Raw genomic sequence first — 27,340 nt, forward strand, 5'->3', positions numbered from 1 at the left:
CAGTGCTTCTTAACCATGGCTGTGCTTAAGAATTACCTGGGACCTGACCAGTGGTGGTGCAGTGAACAGAGCATCGACTTGGGACACGGAGGTCCCAGGTTTGAAACCTCAAGGTTGCCAGCTTGAGAGAGAGATCATCGACAGGATCCCGTGGTCACTGGCTTGAGCCCCATTGCCCCCCGCTGCCCCGTCAAGGCACGCATGAGAAGCAATCAATGAACAACTAAAGGGATGCAACTATGAGTTGATGCTTCTCATCTCCCTTACTTCCTGTCTCTTCTTCTATGTTGCTGAAAATAAATAATTATATAGGGACCTAAAGAAATGCCAACGCTGGGGCCTCACATCAGACTGATTAAATCAGAAAGGGAAACAAGAGGCCGGATTACCTATTTTTATGTTTCCCAGGCAATTCTGATACCTGAGAACTGAGGCCGCTCTTCTAGAACTTTTCTTAAAGCAGTTTCAGAAAAGAAGAAAATGAAAAAAATTTTAAAAAGGAGAAAATTAAACAAAGAAAAAGAGTACTAAGAAAAGGAAAGAAAAGGCACAGGAAGCTGAAGAGAAGCCGGCCTTGTTGCAGTTCTGTGCTGTACTAGCTCTGACCAGGAAGTAACTTCAATAAACAGTCTTCCTCTGACTTAGGATATACTTCAACGAATAAAGGCAGGCGGCCCCGGATGACAGTCTTGACAAGAAGCTATACAACAAGAGAACCTTTGATAAGGGAATTCAAATTCATTTTGAAATTGCTGGTAACTGTGTCCCTAGTGAAAATTCAACACACATTTTATGTCAAAATGAATTATGTTAGGGGCCTCCTTCTTCTATTACCTGAAAAACAGTTCTTATAACTATATTTCTATATTTTGAAACCCATTCTCTTACCTTTCTAATGGTTGCGACACATATTGTGGAAAGATTTAATGGGTCTATAGCTTCCAATTTCATTCCTTCCTTGAACCATTCCCCACTCTGGTCTACTTCTTTTACCTAAAGAATTACATGAAAACACTCTACTGTTACAAATGTTATCATTTCAATAATGAAAATGTTACCATTTGAAAAGGTTTACCAGATGCAAATACCAAAAGCCTTTTCCTACCTACCTAACATTTTAACTCAAACTTCCATTAGGGAACAGAAAGAATTCAGGCAGACAGAAAGAATTTAAAAATAATTATAAGAAATAGTTTGTGACACCTATGAATTACAAGGTCTTAATCCTTTTAAGTGAACATGTAATTGTGATTTCTATAATTTTAGGAGAAAACCCACAACCCTCTTTCAAACATAATTTACAAATGAGGGTTCTTATAAAAACTTCTTACCTTAGCAAATAAATGTGGTGGTGTATCAAAATGTCCATCCTGTTTCTTTGTAATATCTACAAGGAAAAGTTACATACTAATCTGTCAGCATTTGTGAGAAGACCAAAAACCACATTTCTTTGAAGGTTTCAAATTCGCAAAATATGTATGCTCTAAAACATGGCAAAAATACATGCCCTGTACATTTATGAATAAGCTTTTTTTTTTTTTTTCCAAACTCTTCTCTATGAATAAGCTTTAACAGTCTTTCTCTCTTCAGAGTACACGTGCCATCAAGTACACCTAGCCAACCAGAATGCTAGTAATTCACTAATTAGGAAATGACAGCTGTAGACGTCTGTTTTAATGTGTTTAGTATTAAGTCTAACCACATGTAACCCTGCTCTTTTGATTAATATTAAACGGAAAGGGGAAGGCTATCTCTTATCTTTTAAATGGGCTGGATAGGAAAAATGTAAGAAAACAAATGTAGTAGTGACCAAAAGTGCATTATTTTCTAATTGAGAACAAGGGGATGGAATATAAAGGAATTAGGACACAAACATTCTGGTGTGAAGCTTTCCTAATTAAGGTAGAATGAGCAGCCTAGACAACAGAATGCTATTTATGACCTAGGCTATTCTGGAGAGAAAAATCACCAAGCAGTACACTTCAGCCTCAACGATACTGTCACCAGGAGTTCTTGCGACAGGTGCTTACCAGATCTTTTGAAACGATGGCCTATGCTGCGAGACCAGCCGATGTGATGGATTAGCGGGCTGTACATATGGCACCAGAAGTCATCTGTTCTATCTTCACTGTCTTCATACACTAGTCTTAACCTTCCTCCAATCACACTTTCCACCACTGCTGCTCGGGTTCGACACAGATGTCTCTTGTCAACCACTTCTACTCTCATGCAAGCTTTGAAAGGATACTGCATGCTTTCTGAAACCTTGGAACAAGCAGACAAAATCTCTTTGGAATTCAGGACGGAGGTCTACAGATCATTTTGTTATTACACTATTAAAAATACCGATACTTAATACAGCTCTGGCTCAGTAACTTAAAACAATCACATAAATAACTTGGAAGTCAGTCCTTTTGGAAAGCCCATCTTTACCTTTTGTGAGAAATCGGGAGGAAGCGTTTTGGCACCAGTGAGTCTTTTCACCAGAAAAGCTTTCCAGTTTGTGTACTTATGCTGAATAGCTGCAACACAAGACAATTTGTTACACTGGCAAACCGTGGAATGGAAAATATCAAAATAAAAAAAGGAACACATTTCCTTGCAAGTTAGAATATTAATGTCCTGAAGAACAACAACAAAAATAGAGAAAACAAGTATGTCTTGCCAGCAAATAAGTTATCAGAAACCAAAAAGTATAATTTTAATTTCTCTATCATCTAAATGTTACGATGAGCAAAATCTTTTTTTTTTTTTTTTTTTTTTTCAGAGAGAGTCAGAGAGAAGGAGAGACAGGGACAGACAGACATGAATGAAGAGACGAGAAGCATCAATCATTAGTCTTTTGTTGCGGGTTGCAACACCTTAGTTGTTCATTGATTGCTTTCTCATATGTGCCTTGACCGCGGGCCTTCAGCAGACCAAGTAACCCCTTGCTCAAGCCAGAGACCTTGGGCTCAAGCTGCTGGGCTTTTGCTCAAACCAGATGAACCTGAGTTCAAGCTGGTGACCTTGGGGTCTCAAACTTGGGTCCTCTGCATCCCAGTCCAACACTCTATCCACTGCACCACTGCCTGGTCAGGCACGATGAGCGAAAATTAACTCAAGTATGTGTCTTTATTTTATATTTACTTATTTTTTGTATTTTTCCAAAGTGAGAAGAGGTGGGGGCGCCAGAGATACAGACTCCCTCATGCCTCAGACCAGGGTCCACCCGGCATGCCCACCAGGCATTGATACTCCGCCTATCTGGGGCGTTGCTCCGCTGCATTCGGAGCCATTCTAGCGCCTGAGGTGGAGGCCATGGAGCCATCCTCAACTTTGCTCCAATGGAGCCTTGTCTGCGGGAGGGGAAAGAGACAGAGAGGAAGGAGGGGGGAAGGGTGGAGAAGCAGATGGGCGCTTTTCCTGTGTGCCCTGGCCGGGAATCAAACCCGGGACTTCTACACGCGGGGCAGACGCTCTACCACTGTATTTTTTATTTTTAAAATTAATTCTTAAAAAATATATTGGGGGGGGAACCTGAAGAGGCAGTAGCACAGTGGATAGAGTGTCAGACTAGGATGCTGAGGACCCAGGTTCGAGACCCTGAGGTCGCCAGCTTGAGCACAGGCTCATCCGGTTTGAGCAAAGCTCACCAACTTGAACCTAAGGTCGCTGGCTCGAGCAAGGGGTTACTCGATCTGCTGAAGGCCCGCGGTCAGGGCACATGTGAGAGAGTAATCAATGGACAACAAAGGTGTCGCAATGCGCAACGAAAGACTAATGATTGATGCTTCTCGTCTCTTCGTTCATGTCTGTCCCGGTCTATACCTCTCTCTGACTCTTTCTCTGTCTCAAAAATAAATAAATAAATTAATTAATTAAAAAAATATATTGGGGGGGAAAATGTTTATTTTATTGATTTTACAGAGAGGAAGGGAGAGAGCAGGAGAGACAGGAACCCCTGTTTTTGTAAGTGTCCTGACCAGATATCAAACTGGTAACCTCTGTGCTTTAGGACGATGCTCTAACCAACTGAGCCATCTGGCCAGGGCAAAGTATATATATTTAAATTATGGTAAGGATAAATAAACTACTTACTTCTAGGAGGGACAAGAGGTTTTCCACTGGCTGCACACCAACCAACTGGATGGATATCGGAACTACATATATTGCACCAGAAGTCCAAAGCAGAATCATTTTCAAATCCTTCATATCTTAAAAGGGCATTGTAACCTGCAACCAACAAATCAATCACCACATAAGGAGAAAATGAATGAAATCAAACGGGGCCTAGCTGCTGGTAGTGGCTGAGAACGTCAGTGTGCACCTGCCACAGAAACACCTGTAGGGCTGGTGAATAGACAGGTGGCCTAGCCCCACCCCAGATGTTCTGATTTCATAGATGTTGGGGGAGTCTATGAAGCTACATTTCTAACAAGTCCCCAGTGATGCTGGTGCACCCAGTATATGGATCAGACTTTGAGACCGTTCGTACAATGCAATTATGTAGTTTAACTGTTCTCAGAGCACGGGTTCCTCCTTTCAATATATTTTCATTTTACCCATAGTTTCTTACATTTTAAAAAAGAAATCAGCTGTGAAAACAGTGTTGAGAAAGTTCTACTAGAATGTGTAGCTTTGAAAATGAAAAGTGTGTGGTTAATAAAACCTTTTCAAGTCATAGAAATCTAGTTAAAGTATATTTCAAAGAAATTCTTTATCCAGTCAATTAGGTGAACAATTATTTTTGCGTAAGTTGGATTTAGCTACCTCAAGAATCTAATTTTTTGTCTTGTTTATTTGGAAATAAGACTTGAAAATGCTAGCTAAAAAATCCAACAAACACAAAAGTATGTAAAATCACTTAAAAATGACACGTATTAAGCAAACAGGAAGCTGTATTTCACAGAAAAAACCAGAATTTGTGTGATATAATCTATTTATAATTTAATAAACCTTATGTTGAAATCGATTGTTTAATTCAGGGTCTTTAGTGGAATGCAAAAAGCCCAATTTCCAGCTGGGAGCTAAGTTCATTAGCATTTTCATTTGTTAATAATATCTATGGTAAGATTTTATGGCATTAAACCTTTAGTTTTAAAACTCAGTAATTCACAGAACACTTCATGAGTTCGGTTTGTTAAATGCTGCTGAGCTCTAGTTCATCACTACCGGCAGGCTCACCTCTAAAACATTATTAGTGGCTTCAAATAACAAATATGAGGCAATAAGATTAAATGGAAATGTAAAACCAGAGATGGAAGGCAGAAATAATTTTTGGATATTAAATGCAACTGACTCAAACACTCAGGACAGAAACAACATATCGCTTGTTGAAATTACAGTGTGGAGAATAACAAAAGTATTTAAAGAATGCTTATATAGTTTCGAGGAAAAGGTGGAAACTGAACTGGGCTCTATGCTAAGTACAAAGCATGGGACATTCTTGTGAGAGTAAGCAAAGTGACAGAGAACACGGGACAGGAGGGAGGCGGGAGGTTAATGTCACTGGAACAGATCACTTATGCCGGGAGCAGTAAAACACCTGATCACTGGTGTATGGTGCAACTTAATAGCCATAGATGCTGACCATCTTCATCCTTTAAGGACAAAAAGCCAATAAAGGCATCTGAGCAGAAAAACATGGAATTGAGATCATTTTCAGGTGTTCAGGTCCATCAGCAGAACCTAATGGACGGGAGGCAAGGTGTTTGGGGGAGCATTTCTGGAGATAGGGCTAGAAAGGATAAAACGAGCATGACATTCCTTCTACTGATCTGAGAACAACTTCTCTTATTTGAGTGGCTGCCCGTCCCCCAAAGTACTCCAGTGCCGGATGCCACCACCACTCACTGAGCACCTTGTCATGAACATATGCAACATTTGGCAGATGTAAGCTGCTGAAAAAAGACAAGTCTTAACGCTTCGCACACCATTTGCCTATAGCGTCTAACATAGTAAATACCTAATGCATTTGTTTCACGAGCAATAAGGTAGTAAGGGCCAGGGTACACAAAAGTAGTGGGAATGAAGAAAAACACTTGTATAAAATTCAAATTTCAGTGCCTATAAATAAAGTTTTGCTAAAACACAGCCATGCCTGTTCATTTATGTATCTGTTATGGCTGTTTTCATGCTACAATGTTGAGTTGAGTAGTTGTGGCAGACTGTATCACCCAACAAGTTGAAAATATTTACTGTCTGGCTTTTTACAGAAACTTTGTCAACCCCTGCCTATGACCATATTTATTTATTTGGCAACATGTGCAAAATTTACAAATATACTTCCTTACAAGTTACAAATGTAATCGGCATTTTCTAGTACAGTATGCGTGCTTTTCACCTGCTAATTTTACAATTCCAGCAATCCAGAAGACTTTGGTAGGTAGGCTGCAGTCTGTATTGGGAACTTCTACTCTCACATTTTCTGAGATATCACCCCAGCAGGTCCCCATAGGTGCCTGTCATATAAAAATTATTAAATTATCATCTTATTACCATAAAGCCTAAAACATACCATTCAAAATTAAGCATTACCATCAATAATAAAAATATTAGACTCAAAATGCCAATTCATTCACTTTTCCTTAAAAACGTAATTATTATTCCCCTTTTCACAGAACTCTGTTTGGAAAATCCAGTGACAGGGTCAAGCTCAAGATGAAGAGGACTCACATATATTATATCCATGTTGACTTCAAAATCCAATACTGCCCTAATACAAAACCTGAGTAGCAATTTTTGTAAAAGGAATCACAACTTGATAGATTTCCCAGGACAAAGTTGACTTAAGAAACTGAATGAATGCACTTTATCTTAATTTCTAATTTTAAAAGATCTCACCAAAGAGCACAAAGAAAAATAATTCCCATCAGCAAGGTGGTTTCCAATAACAAAGGAGAAACAAAACTTAGTTATCTGTATTTCTGACTTAGTTAAATTCACAGAACAGAAATATAGCCTGTTAAAACAGATATGGAGCAGAAGCACTGGGTAAAGTTATTTAATAGCTGGAGTTGAAGAGTTTTTGGAGATGCGTACCATGGTAAATTGTTAAATAATTTGTTATTTCTAAGTTTCTCATGCAAGAGTTACTATATAAGAGAAAATGGTCAATGTTAGAACTAGTAATTGCTAGCCTCCACACCAAATGGTTAAGATGGGGATTCAGAAAACCAACCAAATCATGAAGGGATTTTCCAAAATCTCACATATGTTCCCAAATTACAATTTCCATTACATTTTAATCCTTACAACTTGAGGCCATTTATAATTATCTGGAGCATATGCAATGGTTAATTAAATCAAATGAGTAAATTTAGTAATATAAATGCTGATATACTAAACAGTGTCTGTGGCCCTTGATATCAGAAAGGGATTAGGTGAGGTTATAAAAGACCTGATAATACAAACAAGTCAGGAAAAGACAAAATAGCTTCAAAGCTAAAAGACATCTGGGAGTTATATGAACTAGCCAATCTGAGCACTGGGCAATGCTTCCCATGCAAGGCCTCCCATACCTTGGCAATGCTAACCCAACAGGAGGATGAGCCTGCAACAGTACTTAAGCCCTATCCTCTCAACAGTGCAACAGAATTTCTGAAGGAGAGGGAGAAAGTGTCAAATGCTACTGAGCTAGGATGAGTGTGGCACCAAATACAAAATCAATTTATGGCTATTGCTTGAAGTAGCAAGCAATACATCTGCCTCAATAACTTGAAGACAGTGGCCTTGCTCAACTGTTTGTTATTCTGGAAGGGTACACACAACTATCACCCTGAGCTCTGCAAAAATTAACACATCCATCATGACTACCTCTTTCTGCTTTTTAAAATGGAAATACTGGACTCTTCAGGTTCTGCTACCTCCCCCTATATCACTCTAGACTGTAGGGCCATCCCTATTGCCAGCAGATAGGACCAGAAAAGGAGGCTGGAAGGAAGATAGGAACATAGATTAAGCTATGATAAATTAACACAAAGACCACGTATTCAATTCTGTGAGGATGAACCAATTAGAGCAGACAGATGTAGTTAAGTGTATGTGTTGAATTTAGGTAGGGTATTCCTTTTTGTTTGGCTGCCAAATCTTATGGAATGGGTTTATTTTTCATTGAGAAGAGAGAGGCATGGTATTGCTGACCACTTTGGGGGTTATGTTGGCATACTGCTAAGTGAATTTAGTATAGAGTACTCTCTTTTGAAGGTGATATGAAAATGTCATATTAACTTTTTCAAAACAGCCTTAACAATTGTTTGAAGAATGTAACTTTCAGTCATTTATTAAAGAAAACAAAGTGTCAATATGCTCACTTAAAAAATAAAGTTAATGTTGACTTTAGTGGGGGATATTATGTTTTGGTCCCTACAGTCTGGATTGGTATAGGAGAAAGTAGCAGAAAGTGACATTTGTTCTTGCCTGTAAGTTTGTGGTTCTGCTAGGCCCTCTTAAACCAATCCATATGGTTTACTCTAAGAAAAAAAAAAGGAAAAATGACAACAAAATAAGAGCACCTGCATAGTATGTGCTCAATGTGTTAAAATCATAAGGTAATTTCATAGATATATCTGCCCTTTTGTTTAAGATGAATATTCTTAACTGTGGAAGACTAAATGACCCAGGGCTTGACAGCCATCTTCGTCCAAGTCATCTGTCTTCTCTTGCTGGCAGGAGGGATACCTCTGAGAGTCTGGATTGGCATAGCATGAACTAGCAGAACCATAATTTACAGGTAACAACAAATTTACCTTCCAGACTCAGGACGAGAGGTCCACCTCAGGCTCCTCCCAAACCAGGAAGATCTGCTGCACCACTTCCTGCCCCAGGGCCACTCGGGGGGGCTATCTGGGAGCGACTCTCCTTCCCTGCAAGGTAAGCTGTCATCAGGTCCTGCAGGACACGGCCAGATCCAAAGCTGAGGGCTCCCCAGCACCAATGTGTCATAACCTCCACCTGACTGTCTGAGAAAATAACGCGGTGGGGGGTCTTATTTCCTGCCCTTCAAGAACATCCCCAGACAGTCCAAGAACCCGGACAGCTAGCGTTTAGAATCCCAGAGGACGGATACGCTGTGCACATGAGGCTTCACTGCAGAACGCAGACTTCCACCCACACGGCTGCCGGCCGGTAACTTTGGATAATCACACACAATCTTCAATAACAGAGTTGCGGTGGGCAGAGGTCAGCCCTGAAGTTGCACACAGGTAACCAAAATCCCGACAGGGAAAACGCTGAGAATGCCACCATTAAAATATTTTAAGACGAACAGGCATATGATCACTAAAATGCATCAAGTAGAAAACGATGAAATATTATTTGGTTAAAAAAAGGGAGAAAATATTACAAGAAAAAGATTTCGAGAAAGAAATTAGAACTCTTAAATACTACTTGCTAGAATTAACAGGAAGCAGAAACAGGAAAAAACAAAATGTTCCCTCTTTCTCCTGAAAGCCCACTCACATCCTGGTACTAGAATCTACTCTGTGGCGGTGTCGGCAGGGAGGCGGGGCGCACAAGGAGAGCCCTAAGGGGAGAGCGCCAGGTGCACGCAGAGGCAGAGCAGGGCCTGACCAGGCGGGGGCGCAGTGGTCAGAGCGGTGGACCCGGATGCCGAGAAACCAGGCTCAAAACCCCGAGGTTGTCGGTTTGAGCGCAGGCTCATCAGCTTGAGCGCAGGATCACTGGTTTGAGTGTGGAATCATAGACATGACCCCATGGTCGCGTGCTTGAGCAAGAGGTCTCTCGCTCTGCTATAGTCCCCGGGTCAAGGCAATCATGAGAAAGAAATAAAAGAACTAAGGTACCGCAACGAAGAATTGATGCTTCTCATTTCTCTCCTTTCCTGTCTGTCTGTCCCTATCTGTCCCTTTCTCTGACACACACACCACACACACACACACAAAAAGAGCAGAGGTCACTAGTTTGAAAGGTATACAACAGTACATTATTAAAAAAAAACATTAAGCCGATAAAGCTAACATTGTTTAAGAATTGGGAGACTGCAACAGAAAAACACTTTACAAAACAGACCAAATTAAAAAAAATAAACTAGATTTAATTAAAAAACAAAAATAAAAACAAACCCAAAACAAAACCAAAAAACAAACAAAGAAACAACTGATTTTTAATTCCAGTTCACTGCTTTCCTGCAGAGAATCTTTTGTGGTAAGACAGGAGTCACTCAGATGAGGTACTACTGCCGTATTTCTCCGGAAATAAGACACTGTCTTCTATTAATTTTTGCTCCTAAAGACATGCTAGGTCTTATTTTCAGGGGATGTCTTACTTTTTCATGAACAAGAATTTATATTTATTGTTGAACAAAAAAAAAATATCAACATTTATTAACATAGGTCATCAAAAACATCAGCATAACCAGCCAAACTCTGAATTCCATCAAGAATTTCTTGTGACTCTATTTCCATGTACAACAATCTACCCTGTTTCCCCGAAAATACGACAGTGTCTTACATTAAGTTTTGCTCCTAAAGACATGCTAAGTCTTATATTCAGGGGAAGTCTTATATTTCTAAGCTTGAAAAAAATTGCATTAGGTTTTATTTTTGGGGAAACAGGGTAAGTGCAAGAAATAATATAAGTTTTATTTCCATTACAAAGAAATGCTTCATCTGTAGTGAATATTTTAACAGTTAAAATGGAGGCAAAGTGATATTTATTTTCAACTTTCAATGGAGTCATGTGTAAGTGCGTATGTGTGGTAGAGGTTAGAGAAAAACATTTTTTTTTACTTGAAAAATTATCTTACTGATAAGCACATATCTAGGAAATAGGTAAGTTTTACTATAAACTACTGTTACTGTACCTACAAACAAAGGGCTTTTCTTTTATTCTTAAAATTTTAAATATACTCATGATAGATGTAAAAAATACGGATAATTTTATCCCCTCAAAACAGCTGGTATACAAGTCAGGTACCAAAGAGAGGATTAGAAAATATCCTATAAAAAATACCAGGAAATATTGGTGGAAGCAGGATGAAAACATATACATTTAAAGTTATAGCACATGTGTGGAAGGGACCTTTTAAAAAATACAAAACCACAACTATTTTCAAGGGAAAAAAAGGATAATTATGTTTCTGGCTTTAGCGATGACAATAACAAGACACCAGAGTATACAGTCCAGGTGCCAAACAAAAGAATTATAAAATCTGTGAATACATTACTGAAGGAGTATAATTTTAGATTTTGTATGATTCATGTACATTTGACATTAGCATATTTTGCCCCACACGTAATGCCTAGCAAAAACTTGTTTTTATAAGGCAAATAATGGAAAATAAGAGTGCTTCAATTTAGAGACTGCAGTCTTAAAAAAAACCCAGTGCTTTAAAGCTAAACATTCAGCACATACAAAGATCAACTGGCGGCTCTCCTGGGTCCAAACAGAAATGACTAATAGCAGAAATTCATTGATGTATAGATGGTACCTAACTGTCTGTGGTTCTGTAGTAGCATGTTAGAAAATTTTCATAGGCAGACACGGATACTGCTTTTAGAGGCTATGAAATAATAAGAAAAAACATATATTGGTCCCTGCTCCTGGTTCCTGGCACCGGGCTCTAAAAACCTTCATAATTTCCTAAGTAATAAAGATGTTAGTAGCATCTTTTGTTCTAACATTTGGTGTTTGGCCCTGCTTCCTGACACAGCTTGAATCCTTTGGAATGTCTTGGGTGAAGAAGTGCTTTCTGTTCTAATGAGGGAGCTCTGGGCTTCTGAAGGGCTTCAGGATGGGAGCTGGACCCCAGGAACACCAACCACAGTGCGGCAGCGCGAGGGGCCGGAAAGGGAGCTCCTGCCTGTGTGAGAGCCTCCATAACCAGCCCAGCACACAGGGCTCAGAGAGCTCCCGCGATGGTGACCTGGTGACCGCACAGAGGTGCTGAGGGAGGGGCACACCCTGAGACCTCATGAAAGCTCTGCCCCCTTGCATGTGCCATGCCCTATGTAGCTCTTCATCTCTGTCCTTTATTATATCTTGAATGTTAAACCAGTAAATGCAAGTAAGTGTTTCCCTGAGTTCTGTGAGCTGTTCTAGCAAATTATCGACCCCAAGGGGTCAAGGAAACACTAATTTATAGCTGGTCTGTCAGAAGTACAGGTGACAACTAGGAACTTCTGACTGGTGTCTGAGCCCTTATCTTGTGGGATCTGACGTTAACTCCACGTAGGTAGCATAAGAAGTGAACTAAATTAAGAGATACCTAGGTGGTGTCAGAGAGCTGCCCGATGTACGGAAAACCCGTAAGTCCAGTGTCAGGTATACTGTGTAGTGCTTGCGTGTGAGTCAAGAACTGCAGGCGCGTTTTCCTTACAGGGGCTGAATTCAAATCGGTGTTAAACACACGAAAGAACCCAAAAACCTTTGCACTATGAAATGCAGGGGAAAGCCCAATGTTGAAAATTATAATCTAGCTACTAAAAATAGCAAGTTTCTTCATTTATAATGAGATAGCTAAATGGTTTTTAAGATGACTTGTAACTTTGTGATCATATAACTTAGGACTAATTAACAGTGATATTATCTAACTCAGTGGTTTCTAACCTCAGAGACTGTCAAGAAAGGGGGAGCTGAGGGCCAGGGGCCGGGCTCTGGCCATCCCAGCCACCCACCCTGGCCAATCAGAGCAGCCTCCTCTTATGCTACTTGTGTTTATTAGGGGAAAGAGGAGTCCTAATGCTTAAAAAAAAAAAAAAAAAAAGTCTAAAACGACCTCCTAGATCAAATAAAAGCTAAAACAGATATGTGGCAATATAACATAAAGATTTCTGCCTGGCCTATGGTGGCACAGTGGATAGAGCAATGACCTGGAGCGCTGAGGTCATTGTTTCGAAATCCTAGGCTTGCTGGGTCAAGAAACATACAACAAGCAATCAAAGAATCACTCAAGTGAAACAACTATGAGTTGATACTTTTCTTATTCCCTACCCTACCCCTCTCCTATCTCTGTAAAATCAATAAATAAAATCTTGGAAAATAAAATACATATACAGATTTCTAAATAGATTTAATGACAACTGGGCTTCCTTTCCATTGCTAAATTATACAAAGAAGTCAAATGTTGTTGTGATTGAGTTTAAACCACTACGTATAATTACAGCAATTATCAAAGAGAATATATAGTTCTATGATATGCATAAACTACTATAAGTCTGATATATATGTAAACTACTATAAATCTACAGACACTTCATTCCCAGAAGAGGAATTCTATTTTTTTTTTTTTTTGGTATTTTTCTGAAGTTGGAAAACGGGGAGGCAGTCAGACAGACTTCCACATGTGCCTGACCGGAATCCACCCTGCATGCCCACCAGGGGGCGATGCTTGCTCAGCTGCAATCAGAGCCATTCTAGTGCCTGAGGCAGAGGCCACAGAGCCATCCTCAGCGCCTGGGCCAACTTTGCTCCAATGGAGCCTTGGCTGTGGGAGGGGAAGAGAGAGACAGAGAGGAAGGAGAAGGGGAGGGGTGGAGAAGCAGATGGGCGCTTCTCCTGTGTGCCCTGGCTGGGAATCGAACCCGGGACTCCTGCACACCAGGCCGATGCTCTACCACTGAGCTAACTGGCCAGGGCAGGAATTCTACTTTTAAAATTCTATAATTTGAGGACAAACCACAATCATATTGAAGTGCTAAAAAATATAAACTGTGTACCTGGGATCCTTACTCCAGAAAGTTGGGTTATGTTAAAAAGAAAAAAGCAAAGAAGCCAGGGATCTGACACCGCCTGAACCCTCAACTGCTGGTTCAATCAGAACACCTGTTTCCATGTTGTACACAGGCTGTTTTTTAGAATTGTATCTGAATAAAGAATCCCTGGGAGCAGGGAGAGGCTCCCAACCTGTGCTCCAGCTGAAGACAAGGCATGTGCAGAATGTAGAGGAAACCTAAGTGAGTTCAGCTAGTGAGCGTGCCACCAGGACTAAGGGCTAACACCTATTCTTTCAAGAAAGAAAACCAGCAAATGAATGAACGCTTTAATTTATATTTCTACCACTAAGTTAATATGGTTGGCCTTGATCAAGATCCTGTATTGGCCACGAATGAATGAAAATTTATTTGGATTTCCACTGCAAGAACTCAAACTCAGTTTTGTTTAAACACTGTTATTTAAAAGTATAGCCCTAACTTAATAAAATGTTACGGGTAAACAAAATTTCATTTATTAATTTTCTAAATTCTCTTTTCTTTTTGTACCTGGTCAGTAGGAGATAGAACCTTTAAATGTAAATTATACTTGTAGTTAGGTTAAAAAAGCATTATAGATAATTCATCACAGATAACTGATTAAAGAGGAATAAAATCCAAATGAAAACACTGGTCAGATACATTTTAAACATTATTCTGAATTATTTCTGATGCAAAGGGTTTTACATGCTATGTATTACGTATTTCAGCCTACTGTACTATATTACTAGTAGTTCCTTCTTTGCTTTTGTGGTTTTACTCTTGGAGACTTTACTTTTGGAAGAAAGAGCCTTTCTTTTCTGAATTATCAGGTCCAATCACAAAGATTTAGAAATGTACACAATAGTTTCCATTCGGTGAACCATATGACATTGCCAATGTACAATTACTTTTGATATACAAACCAGCAACTTAATATAAAACCTGAATGAGACTAGTATTTTTCCTTGTTTAAAATAATTTCAGATTGTAATTTTTTTATACAAAGCTTTTACTTACAAAACTTAAAGAAGTTATTTTTTAGCTATGGTTAAGTGTAATAAAATAAATTTCCATTACAAGGTCTAAAGATTTAAGGACGCAATGGCTCAGGTATCATTGTAGTTCCTATTTAAGCAGAGAACAAACATCTCATATGCCGTGAGAAATGCATACTCACATGTTTAAAGCAGGTGACTGGAGCTGCTATGAAGCTATTGCTATTGATGTAGTTGCCCCAGCTGAAACCTTCCATGGAGACTACTGTTGAAATAAAATAAATTTAGATATATTACAATTCTCAAATCTTTTGATTTTTTTAAAAGGCAATTGTTTTAAAACGTGAAATGATATAAAATTTATCACCTTTAAAGTTATTTTTCCTGTAAAGATTAAAGAACTTCTCTAAACAAATATCAACTTTTACATAAATCATATTTGCCAACAAATAGCAGTTTAAGTCTTTTACATTTAGCATGTGCTCTCAGAAGTGAAGGACTCCCAGTCGCGAGAAGCCAAGAAAAGCTGAGAACAGATGTATTCATGGTAAAAACACGGCTATGGCTGCTTTTGTTTTCATCCCCACGCAGCTCTTACGGCGAACCTCCGGGAGAGGCCTGCAGGCTCTACCACTATACTAGGGGTTCTCATGACCTTACTCCCTACTTACCTCCTCCTTGCCTTTGCCTTTGCACATCTGTTAAGAATCTCCTACTAGAAACGGTCCCTTCCTCTTAGGATTCTCTTCTCCCCAGTCCCTTTATTTATTTATTTATTTATTTATTTATTTTTGCATTTTTCCAAAGCTAGAAACGGGGAGGTAGTCAGACAGACTCCCGCATGTCCCGACCGGGATCCACCCGGCATGCCCACCAGGGGGCGATGCTCTGCCCCTCCGGGGCATCCCTCTGTTGCATCCAGAGCCATTCTAGCATCTGAGGCAGAGGCTACAAAGCCATCCTCAGCGCCTGGGCCATCTTTGCTCCAGTGGAGCCTCAGCTGCAGGAGGGGAAGAGAGAGACAGAGAGGAAGGAGAGGGGGAGAAGTGAGAAGCAGATGGGCGCTTCTCCTGTGTGCCCTGGCCGGGAATCGAATCTGGGACTCCTGCATGCCAGGCCGATGCTCTACCGCTGAGCCAATCGGCCAGGATCTCCCCAGTCCCTTTAAAGCTGCTAAATGCCCTATTTCTTTGCCATTTATCTCCACAATGCTCCTTACCATCCAAAGCAAAGAGAATCGGTACACAAAAAATAAGTACTTAACCAGATAAAAATCATCAATATAAAGGAGACTGTCACAGGCACTGGACCTTATGAATGCAAATATCCTCTCCTAGAGTAATTTACTGAAATCAAAACATCATCAGGAAGCCCAGTGTCATGTGTTGAGAGGCATAGAAATAGCTAACTAGAATTCAAAATTAAAATGTCACTAAAACTAGATGAATCAGTATCAAATATTTCACCTTTATTACATTCACCCACATTACCTGCTTTAGTCTTTGCTTGATTTTGCAAGGTAGCTTGATACTGAGCATAAGCAGCTAGTTTAGCAACTAAAGGTTGTTTCTGAAGAACTTTTGCTTTCTTTGTTGGAGGCTTACCCTAAAACAAGAAGAGTTAAGTAAATAGGATTCTTTTCATACCCCCCCTTCAACACCAAGAACTAACTTGACTGCATACTACTCATTCTGCTTAAGTAAACATTGAGGGTTTAGAAAATTATTAAAGCAGAGGAAACATACAAGGAATTTTAACATGAGAAATGTTCTCTGGAGCTCTGCCACAATGTAGGTATCTAATATTGGTAGCAGAGCTGGCACAGACAAAAATAGCAATATGCAAATTAATATGTTAATAAAAAATTACATCCCATAAAATGTTAAAATATAGGTTGTGGTGGAGACTTGAATCTTTTTTTTGCTTGATAAAACCAGTGGTTATTCACTCATGCAGGTTGCCAAGCATTGCTATTTATATGGTAAGAAAAGATAACTTAACATTTAAAGAGCAAGTGACTGAGGTTTATACCTTTAGTGCTAACGCAAAAGATCAATGACAAAATGATCATGGGCCAAATTCACAGTGTGACAAACTGCCATCCATTTGGGTACAGACCAATGCTCAGGATCTTTAGACACTGTCTTTCTGAAATATAGAAATACATCTAAGTGATGTATTTCCTTATTTGGGGGACTTATATAATGCTTTCAGTGCTATGTAATGATCACAATAATAAGTTAAAGGAGAATAAGAAAAATGTGATCACCAAAATAAAACACGTTACAAAAATGAGATATGTAAACCCTTTAAAGAGTTTTCTCTATGCTGCAACAGTAACAACGTGGACCAATGGTCAGCTGTCCAGTCTTGTTGGACATGCTGACGCACATTCAGAGAAAGACGATTTTCCTTTTTATCATGAACACTTTCAGGTAGGTTAGTTGGATTAACCAAATACATTTTGTCAAGGTATCAAACGGGTTGTTATCAAAAGTACAAAGCAAAGATGATGAGAAAATAAAACCAAATGGTAAAATTACATCCCCTCAAATGCTGAATGATTCCACCTTAATGCTAACTCAAAAGAAAACAAGGGGGAAAAATGGCTTTGATTTCTGTATATAAAAAGGTATTTATTATATTTATAAGTACTTAGAAAAAGGGTACTTTTATTTCACTTACACAATTCAGTTTGTTCTGAATACTATGCCCTGTCTGTTTATAGTAGCTGTCAATTTCACAGACTGAACAAACATGGGAGCCTGCCTGTTTCCTAGACAGACAGGTGGGGTGTAAAACTGTAACTGACCAATGAGGCAGAAGTGGAGTACAGTGACTCACAGATGACAGATACACAGTGAAAGCCATAAAAACATATAAAGAATAAGAAGGTTTCTGTACCGTTACCTGAAGTCTGGCCAAAATGCTTGCCTTCTTGGAATTCGACGAGTAACTTCTTGAACATGAAACGCTGCAAAAACGCTTTGTCTTAGAGTAAAAAGCATCTCGCACACCAACCATCCCACACATTTCGCAGGTAGCTAAGGAAAAAAATAAAAATACTGGTGTCATGATCATATAATAAAATCAATTTTAACAGTTTAATAATTTCTTCAACTATCTAAAAGTTTTCATTTAAAAGTTTCTCTTCTAACAGGTAGAAAATTTCTTCTGTACACAAATGGTAGAAAAGCCTAGACAAGTTAGAGAAAACACTGGTATGATGCCATGGCTAGATCTCCAGAAGGTCTGGAAGGCTTTAAAAGGGTCAAAAGACAAAAGAAATAAAAGTTAGAAACAATAAACATTCTCTTAGTGTTTACCAGATGCCCAAATTTTCATATACATTATCAGCTGCAGTGTTTGAAAGGATTATAAACAAAAGATGAAAAGTGTAACATAACTAAGAATTAATACAAAGTATTGCATAAGCCTTTAAACTATTGCCAAGATTGAAATCTAAGAAGAACCGATTCTTGGAAAACTGCTAAGGGTGACATAAGTATTCTCTCAAGATATGTTCAGGGGAGCCTGACCTGTGGTGGTGCAGCGGACAGAGCGTCGACCTGGAATGCTGAGGTCGCAGCTTCGAAACCCCAGGCTTGCCTGTCAAGGCACACACGGGAAGCAACTACTACAGGGGTCCCCAAACTTTTTACACAGGGGGCCAGTTCACTGTCCCTCAGACCGTTGGAGGGCTGGACTATAAAAAAACTATGAACAAATCCCTGTGCACACTACACATATCTTATTTTAAAGTAAAAAAACAAAATGGGAACGAATACAATATTTAAAATAGAGAACAAATAAATTTAAATCAACAAACTGACCAGTATTTCAGAGGAACTATGCTCCTCTCACTGACCACCAATGAAAGAGGTGCCCCTTCCGGGTGTGCAGCGGGGGCCGGATAAATGGCCTCAGGGGGCCGCATGTGGCCGTAGTTTGGGGACCCCTGAACTACTACAAGTTGATGCTACCTGCTCCATCCCCACTCCTTTTTTCTGTCTTCTCTAAATCAATAAATAAAATCTTAAAAAAAAGGGATATATGTTCAGGGTACAAGATAAAGGGGGTAGGGCTCAAGATTGAGGTATATGCTCTTATTGTTAACTAGTAACAGAGGGCAATATGCTCTTATTGTTAACTAGTAACAGAGGGCAATGAAACGACTATTGTGCCTCTTTTGTAAATGATCATAATGGACCATAATCTGAAAGGCTGACTAGAAGAACAAGGGTCACAAGAACTGAAGCTCAAAAAGAAACAGGTATATACCCAGGAGTGGGAGTGCTTAATTATATGGTAGTTGGAGCTTTCATTTTTTGAGGACCCTCCATACTCTTTTTCGTAATGACTGTACCAATTTACATTCCTACCAACAGTGCACCAGGGTTTCTTTTTCCCTAGATCAGTGTCACAGCTGTTAACCTCTTGTAGTCTATCTGATAACAGTCACCCTACCAGGCAGGAGATACCTTGGTAGGTGTTAACTGGTTGGACAACCACACCCCACGCGTCCTGATAAAGGGAGTGAAGTTTCGGACGCGGTCTGCAGGACTCTGTACGCGGCCCTGTGTTGCTCAACTTTTTAATCAAAAGACTAAGCCCAACTGCAAATGACACAAAACTGAAAGATAACAGGACACAACACTCGACATTAGATGACAGAAATAGGAACAAAACATTATTAAGACACCGCATTTAGTAAGTAAAAGGTTACCTGGAGAGTTTTCAAGTCTTACACCTTGGTTTAAGAAGAAAATCAACTGTAAAAGCACAAGACTGGTTTAGATCGGCTCAGTTCATGTGGTAAAGATCCAAGGGCTTTAGTTATTTGAAAACTCAGGATCAGCTTCCAACAAGTTAATGCCATTTTTGGTGGCATGAATGGAAATACACTGTCCTGAAATAAAGGGAGCTAAGAGACTGAACAGCTTCTGCCCTAACCACAGTGACAAACCATTCTCCTAAGCTATTCTCCAGGATGTGGGGATGTTGTCACCCTATTACCACATCCTCTGAAGTATCCCCAGAACAGAGGGAGCAGGATATTAATGAATGAAACCGCTGTGATACTATGAGAAATGGCTGAAGCAACTAGGCTTGGCTTAACTCAGTGTGCCCTAGACATAGACAAGAACTACGTCAACACGACAGAAATAACTATTCTGTGTACCTTTACAAAACAACATTAAGACAAAAGGCAAATGTGAAAGCAAGGACAGTTTTGGTTCAATACAGTAAAGAATATTCTTGTAATTGGAGGACTCAATCACTGGAAGTGTTAAAACAGCAAATTTCTTATAAGGAATTGTTATAGAGAAATCTCGTTCAAATCTATGTCTCTTTATCCCTACACACTTTCAATTACATAGGGTTTTATTATCTAATTACAAAATTTAAGCCCACATTAAGTTTCTCAACAGCCTTCTGCTTTCAGTTTGTTCTCCTTGCTTCCCACCAGAAGGTGGTACACAGACAAAATAAAGAGCTCGAACGCAAAGAGCTGAACTCTAGAACTGTAAGTTTTTTCAAACTGCCCTTTTAACATTTCTAAGGACAAGAAACAACAGAAGGAACGGAATCAGAACACAGCCGTAGACCTCACGCTGGGTAACAGGTGACGGCTGTCACCGAAGGCTGAGCCATTTATTTAGACTCACCCATGCCAGATTTGCCGTCTGGGTATGTGTAGACTTGTCCATTGTTTTTGATAATCGGGAGATTAGAAGGCAAAGGAGCAACTTCCTCTTCACTCTCCTCGGAGCTGGAGCTGCTACTTGTGTCCTCACTGCAGCTGTCATAGCCGTCAAACATCCCGAACGAGTCTCTTCTTTTCCTTTCGGATCGTGAAGAATGTTCAATCTTCAAAGTAGAAGAAATTAATAATACATGACACAGCACTCATCTACACTCCCTAAACAAACTTAGTTCAAATTTTGGTAAATGAGATTTGAAAAATGAAAATCTAGGCTTAGAAGTAATAATGAAAGGCTAAACAACTTGTGTCAAAATGGAATCCTACATGTAGTCTCAGGGACAAATCTGTCAGCTACAATGTTAGCGAAAAAAACTGACAATCATGATGGTGAGAATACTGACGGGATCAGATCATCCAGTAATTCAAGTTTTGCCATATACTAGGTGTGTCTCTTCTCTATAAAAGAGATCACATGACTTAAAAAATGTGCCGAAATACACATAACATGATTTATTAATTTGTTTTTCATCTCAAATGTTACAAAGGTCTAGACCAGTGATTTTTAACCAATATGCTTCAAGAATTTTTAAAACATTCAATATCAGGGGCACTGACCTCTTTTCCCTTAAGAGTTTTATTTTACTGGGCACATCGCGCAGAAATTCTTATATACAAGTATAGGCACCTGGTTTTAAAAACAGTCATTTTGCAGTAAAAGGGGTAATTACTATTATTATTATTTTGTAAATCAAAACTATACCTATTTTTTTTGGGGGGGTCAGATCGGCAAAAAACATATTTTTCGTTGTGCCACAGAATTTTAGTAATTAGTTTATGTGTGCCATGAGATGAAAAAGGTCAAAAGTTGCTGGTCTAGACTATAATAATTTAGCGCATCCAGGAAATACAAAGATGTTTTAAAAAATCAATGCTAAGAGCTCTAGAAGGTTAACTGAGAATTTTAAATATCAGGGACAATTTTTATACTGTAGTTATTTCAAAAATTAAAGAAGATATATATGCATATACAACCTTATTTCATTTACATTTACGTTACTCTTTAATAGAAAGAGTGGTTTAAAAATACCCAATTAGCTCAAGCTAAATATTTTCTTTTGAAAGGAAAAGCATGAAGACAGTACATATTCTGCAGTGAATGCTACTCCTATGTTCCTCTAAAAAATACTCCTTCACTCAAGCAACGAAAATACCCCTGGAAACTAATATACACTACTCCAACTTCTCCTGAAATAAATTCTAAAACTTTTTAGTAAGAAGAAAATAGGAAGAGACAAAAAAAATATATTTTGGGAAAAAAACAAGCCGCCATTAAACATGTAGCGAGTTACAACTAAAGCAAATATAATCAACATAGAATCTTTAGTTTGGTATCCATCCTTACTCTTTTGCTTCAATCAATATTTTTTGTATCCTCTTACACTTTGTGCACAATTTCTTTTCTGCCTTGTCTAAATTAACATGACCGATAACAAAGCTGAAATCGCTGTTCATAGTCTGACAATATAAAGCCATCTAAATGCGCTTCAGTTTTATTGAATGAACTGTCATTTTTGGGTATGCTGGCATTAAACAGGTGTACTGAGATGCGAAATTGATTTGCACTTGTATCAGGTGTAATTACCAAAGCAACAAAACCGGTTTCTTAATCCACACAATGGAAATATTTTGTATCCAAGTGAATACTATTTTTTGTTTGTATGTTTGTTTTTTAGCGAGAGAGGGAGGGGAGTAAAAAGCATCAACTTGTAGTTGCATCACTTCAGTTGTTCACTGATTGCTTCTCCTATGTGCCGTGACTGGGGGATTCAACCTGGGGTCTCAGTGTCCCAGGTCCATGCTCTATCCACTGTGCCACCACCAGTCAGGCAAATACTGCCTTATAAGAAGTCCCTGGCCGGTTGGTTCAGTGGATAGAGTGTTGGCCCGGTGGACATCCTGAGTTTGATCCTGGTCAGGACACACATGAGAAGGGACCATATGCTCCTCTTCCCCTCCTTCTAGCCCCCCTGCCACAGCCAGTGGCTCAATTGGTTTGAGTGTCGGCCCCGGGCACTGAGGATACCTTGGATGGTCTGAGCACCATCACCAGATGGGAGTTGCCAGATGGATCCTGGTTACGGCACACTGGCAGTCTATCTCACTATCTCCCCGCCTCACTTAAAAAAAAAAGTCCCTTGGTGCCTGTTGTGTGGTGGTGCAGTGGAACAAGCGTCAACAGAATGCTGAGGTTGCCAGTTCAAAACCCTGGGCTTGCCTGGTCAAGGCCCACATATATGAGAAGCAAATACAGAAACTTGGAACTAGGACGTGATGTCTCCAGCTCCCCACCCCCTTCTCTATCTTTTCCTCTCTCTAAAATCAGTAAATAGAATCTTAAAAAAAAATAAATAAAGGAAGTCCCTTGGGAGTCTCTACACATGTTCTAATGTTGCCACAACCTCTAATACTTTTTAGTATTCTTCTAGAACTCTCTTTTAGACCCAAATTAAAAACAACAACTATTGTTTGTGGTCACTTTAGAATTATCCTCCCATCTCTCCTAACAGTTTTCTTTAGTTTGATTACCCATCTTATTCAGCAGATTTGGTTCTGAATAACTTTCAAATATTTCTACAACTCAAATCTATCTTCAGAGAATCAAAAATCTACCACTAGGAGATTTCAAAAGAATAAAGGCGAGTTTTAAGGCATCCCAATTGCTAAGGTGGCAGGGAATGGGACAGTCCTTGTGCAGGGAAAAGAGTGGTGCTTAAAACACAGCTCTCCGAAAGACCCAGAGTTGAGACTTAGTTTTGCCATTTATCAGCTGTGAGCTGGGGCAAGTTATGAGATCCTCACTCATGAAACATTCAACAGCTATTTATCAAGCATTGGTGTGTCTCACAGTGACTGAGGCTAAAGACAGAGTGGGGTCCGGAGCTGACAAGACCCATGTCTCTCACAAAGGTGACACGCCTGCTGGCTGGAGAAATTCAAGCAAGAACCTGTGATAACAGTAATTAAGGCGAGAGTAGTCAACCGAGACAAGACCATTAGGACAAAAAGGGCACTCATTTAAATATCTGGTGCTGGAATGTTCTAGGCAAAGGAAAAAGCAAGACAAAGGCTTTCAGACTGGAATACATTTGGCACACTGAAAGATCAGTGTGGTTGGGGCCCAGTGTGAGAGGTGTTGGCGGTGAGGTCACAGGAGGACGTACATGAGGACGGCTCTTTTTTTTTTTTTTTTTTTGTATTTTTCTGAAGCTGGAAATGGGGAGAGACAGACAGACTCCCGCATGCGCCCTACCGGGATCCACCCAGCACGCCCACCAGGGGGCGATGCTCTGCCCACCAGGGGGCGATGCTCTGCCCCTCCGGAACCTCGCTCTGTTGCGACCAGAGCCACTCTAGCGCCTGGGGCAGAGGCCAAGGAGCCATCCCCAGCGCCTGGGCCATCTTTTGCTCCAATGGAGCCTCGGCTGCGGGAGGGGAAGAGAGAGACAGAGAAGAAGGAGAGGGGGAGGGGTGGAGAAGCAGATGGGCACTTCTCCTGTGTGCCCTGGCCGGGAATCGAACCCAGGACTTCTGCACGCCAGGCCGACACTACTGAGCCAACCGGCCAGGGCCGAGGACGGCTCTTAAAAGTCTGGGTAAAGAACTGGTATTTTCCCAGAGGGCAGTGGGAAGACATTATAAAACTTTATCACAGTGCCTGGAAGACACACCTAATAAACACTGGCTGGAAGTCTAAGTTCTAATAAATTCGTACAGCCCACCAGCACACAGAGATAACCTTTTGTACCCACTGCTTCCACAGGCTCGTCCGCTTTATAGCCAGTTAATGCACTGGCAGCTCATGCATATTTACTGACCCTTAAATGCCAATGCAAAGTATCTATTCTGATGCTGCTTCTCAGAGAATATAACCCTGAAATTTAGGGGGTCGATGATTCTAAACACTGAGTTTCAGTAATTATGGGCTATTAACATTTTACAAAAAGTACTATGGTCAAATAATTTCAGAATTGTCCTTACTTCAAGGCCTCTTTAAGCCTGTAATATGCTTATGAACATTATGATAAAGAGAGATATAGAATATGCAGTGTTTCCCAAAGAATACTGAAGGACCAATGTTCTAGAGAAAAGCTCTCTGACCTTTTCCAAGGCCCCAGCACACACAGAAAATGATTATCTATAACAGGGGTCCCCAAACTTTTTACACAGAGGGCCAGTTCACTGTCCCTCAGACCGTTGGAGGGCCGCCACATACAGTGCTCCTCTCACCACCAATGAAAGAGGTGGCCCTTCCGGAAGTGCGGTGGGGGGCCGGATAAATGGCCTCAGGGGGCTGCATGCGGCCCACAGGCTGTAGTTTGGGGACGCCTGATACAATACAAGAAGAATAAGCCCCTGGATGTACCCAGACTGAGGCTCTGACTGTCCCCAGTACTGTAGGAAGGATTATCTTGACATCACATAATTCAAGGCATCCTACTGAGATGCTGTATTTCAGTTCGGGAATGTTGCGCCTTAACAATTTTTCTTAGATTAGGACAGAATACTAATTAAGCATATAAGTTGTAATCAATTTATGCTAGGTAAAATTTACCATTTATTTACTGTAGGGGAGCCTAACTGGAAATTTCTGCATCAAACCAAAATGCATAAGGGAGTTGCAACTTCACTGGAAGGGTGGGCGAGGAAAATAATTTGACTACATGCGAAGGGGCCCTACAAGGGAGCCTTCTCTGCCCATGCTCTGGATAGGGAGGCTTCTCTGGGAGTCTGCCATCACAGTGCTATCCTCTTAAGTATGTCTTGGTCATAACTTACCCTTCCTAGATGGTCAAGAAATCAAAGTAGCCCTGGCCAGGTGGGTCAGTGGATCGAGAGTTGACCCAGTACACCAAGGTCGTGGGTTTGATCCCTGATCAGGGCACATGTAAGAAGCAACCAATGAGTGCATAACTAAATGGAAGGTTAAAAGAGCATAGAACAAAATGAGCTAATAAATGTCTAATAAGGAGAGAATATGGAGAATGGAGAAAGGTAATGTTGAATGAAATACTGGCTAAAAAGTTTGCAAAAATAATGAAAATACAGCCTGATCAGGCAGTGGCGCAGTGGATAGAGCGTTGGACTGGGATGTGGAGGAGCCGGGTTCAAGACCCTGAGGTCGCCAGCTTGAGCACGGGCTCATCTGGTTTGAGCAAAGTACACCAGCTTGGAACCAAGGTCGCAGGCTCAAGCAAGGGGTCACTTGGTCTGCTGTAGCCCCCTGGTCAAGGCACATATGAGAAAGCAATCAATGAGAAACTAAGGTGCTGCAACGAAGAATCGATGCTTCTCATCTCTCTCCCTTCCTGTCTGTCTGTCCCTATCTGTCTCTCCATCTCTGTCACACACACAAAAAAGAAAGTACAAAATCACAGACAGACAATATATATTAAGCACAACAAAAAGATATCTACATCTAAATAGATCATAGTAAAATTGCAGAACACCAGAGAAGATTTAAAAATCAACCAACCACCACAGTGAATCTCACTGGTCAACATGTCCAACTCAGGTACATACTGTATTTCAGTTCGGGAATGTTGCTTAGAAACTAACCACTGAATGTGAACTGACAGACAAGGACCACCAATCACCAATTAGCTGCTTAGAAACTAACCACTGAATGTGAACTGACAGGCAAGGACCACCAATCATTTGACAAAGGCCTCTTTAGGAATGTGACAGACCAAATCAAATCTTCAGGAAAACATTATCTATAGGAAACAGAAGCAATGCAGGGAGCAAAAGAAAACTTCAAAAAATGAAATGAATTCTTCAGATATATTATAAAATGCCGTCAGGGAACAAGACAGATCTTGGAATTTAAAAACAGAAGAAACAAAATAAGTAAAATAAATGGATAGTAAAATTTAAAAAATCGTTCAAAAAAAGCAAATGTGTATGTGTGCACATGAGACAAAAGCTAGAAAATAAAAAAGATAAGAATCAAATCCAGAAGATCGAAAACCCAAAGAACAGAAATACTGAAGACAAGGCAGATGGGGGAAAAGTTTCATAAAGGAAAAAAATCCCAGCACTAAGACAGAGGCTCTATGTTGAGACTGTGCAAGCCCAACTTAGTGACTTAAAACCGACACCAAGGTGCACTGTATTAAATATTCCAGAACACTGACAATAAAGACACTAAAAGGCTTCAAGAAAGATACCATGCTATATAAAAAGAAAGGGAAATCAATGGACTGAATAGCAAGAGAGATAAAATATCTAAACTTCTAACAAAAAAACTTGCCAGAAAATCTATATACTCAAAGCTCCAACTAAAAATCAATTAAAAAATAATAAAGCAAAAGCTGGTTCTTTGAGAGGAGCAGTAAGATTGATAAACTTTAAGTCAATTTTATTATATTTATTTTTGAGAGGCAGGGAGGCAGAGACAGACTCCGCATGCGCCCTGTCCGGGATCCACCTGGCAAGCCCTGTATGGGGCTGATGCTCTGCCCATCTGGGGCCAATGCTCCATTGCTCAGCAACTGAGCTATTAAAATTTTTTTAAAATTTATTCATTTTAGAGAGTGGGAGAGAAAGCAAGAGAGAGTGCGAGAGAGAGAGAGAGAGAGAGAGAGAGAGAGAGAGAAGGGAGGAGCAGGAAGCAACTCCTGTATGTCCCTTGACCAGGCAAGTCCAAGGCTTCAAAGTGGCAACCTCAACATTCCAGGTTGATGCTTTATCCACTGTACCACCACAGGTCAGTCCTTTAAATCAATTTTAAAGATTAATAAGCTTTAAATCTATTTTGAAGAGATTAAAATAGACACAGCCTGACCTGTGGTGGCGCAGTGGATAAAGCGTCGACCTGGAAATGCTGAGGTAGCTGGTTTGAAACCCTGGGCTTGCCTGGTCAAGGCACATATGGGAGTTGATGCTTCCAGTTCCTCCCCCCTGTC

The 27,340-nt window shown here is 40.1% G+C and overlaps 1 protein-coding gene across 6 annotated transcripts in view; it reads right to left on the reverse strand.

The window, feature by feature from the left end:
* MBTD1 (mbt domain containing 1) overlaps window positions 1-27,340 on the reverse strand; it is a 66,619-nt gene that overhangs the window by 19,678 nt on the left and 19,601 nt on the right. For 5 of the 6 annotated variants that reach the window (XM_066263985.1, XM_066263984.1, XM_066263986.1 and 2 more), the window contains 10 exons: window positions 20,338-20,539; window positions 17,573-17,712; window positions 16,159-16,273; window positions 14,851-14,933; window positions 6,326-6,443; window positions 4,081-4,215; window positions 2,434-2,522; window positions 2,031-2,265; window positions 1,332-1,387; window positions 889-993 (listed from right to left, as the gene is read on the reverse strand). In XM_066263985.1, the coding sequence (XP_066120082.1) occupies window positions 889-993; window positions 1,332-1,387; window positions 2,031-2,265; window positions 2,434-2,522; window positions 4,081-4,215; window positions 6,326-6,443; window positions 14,851-14,933; window positions 16,159-16,273; window positions 17,573-17,712; window positions 20,338-20,491 (1,230 nt within the window). In that variant the 5' untranslated portion in view covers window positions 20,492-20,539. The remainder of the gene's footprint in view (window positions 1-888; window positions 994-1,331; window positions 1,388-2,030; window positions 2,266-2,433; window positions 2,523-4,080; window positions 4,216-6,325; window positions 6,444-14,850; window positions 14,934-16,158; window positions 16,274-17,572; window positions 17,713-20,337; window positions 20,540-27,340) is intronic. The other variant, XM_066263987.1, reaches the window with a different exon arrangement.

This window comes from Saccopteryx bilineata, chromosome 2 (genome assembly GCF_036850765.1).
Source record: "Saccopteryx bilineata isolate mSacBil1 chromosome 2, mSacBil1_pri_phased_curated, whole genome shotgun sequence".
In the NCBI taxonomy this organism is placed as follows: Eukaryota; Metazoa; Chordata; class Mammalia; order Chiroptera; family Emballonuridae; genus Saccopteryx; species Saccopteryx bilineata.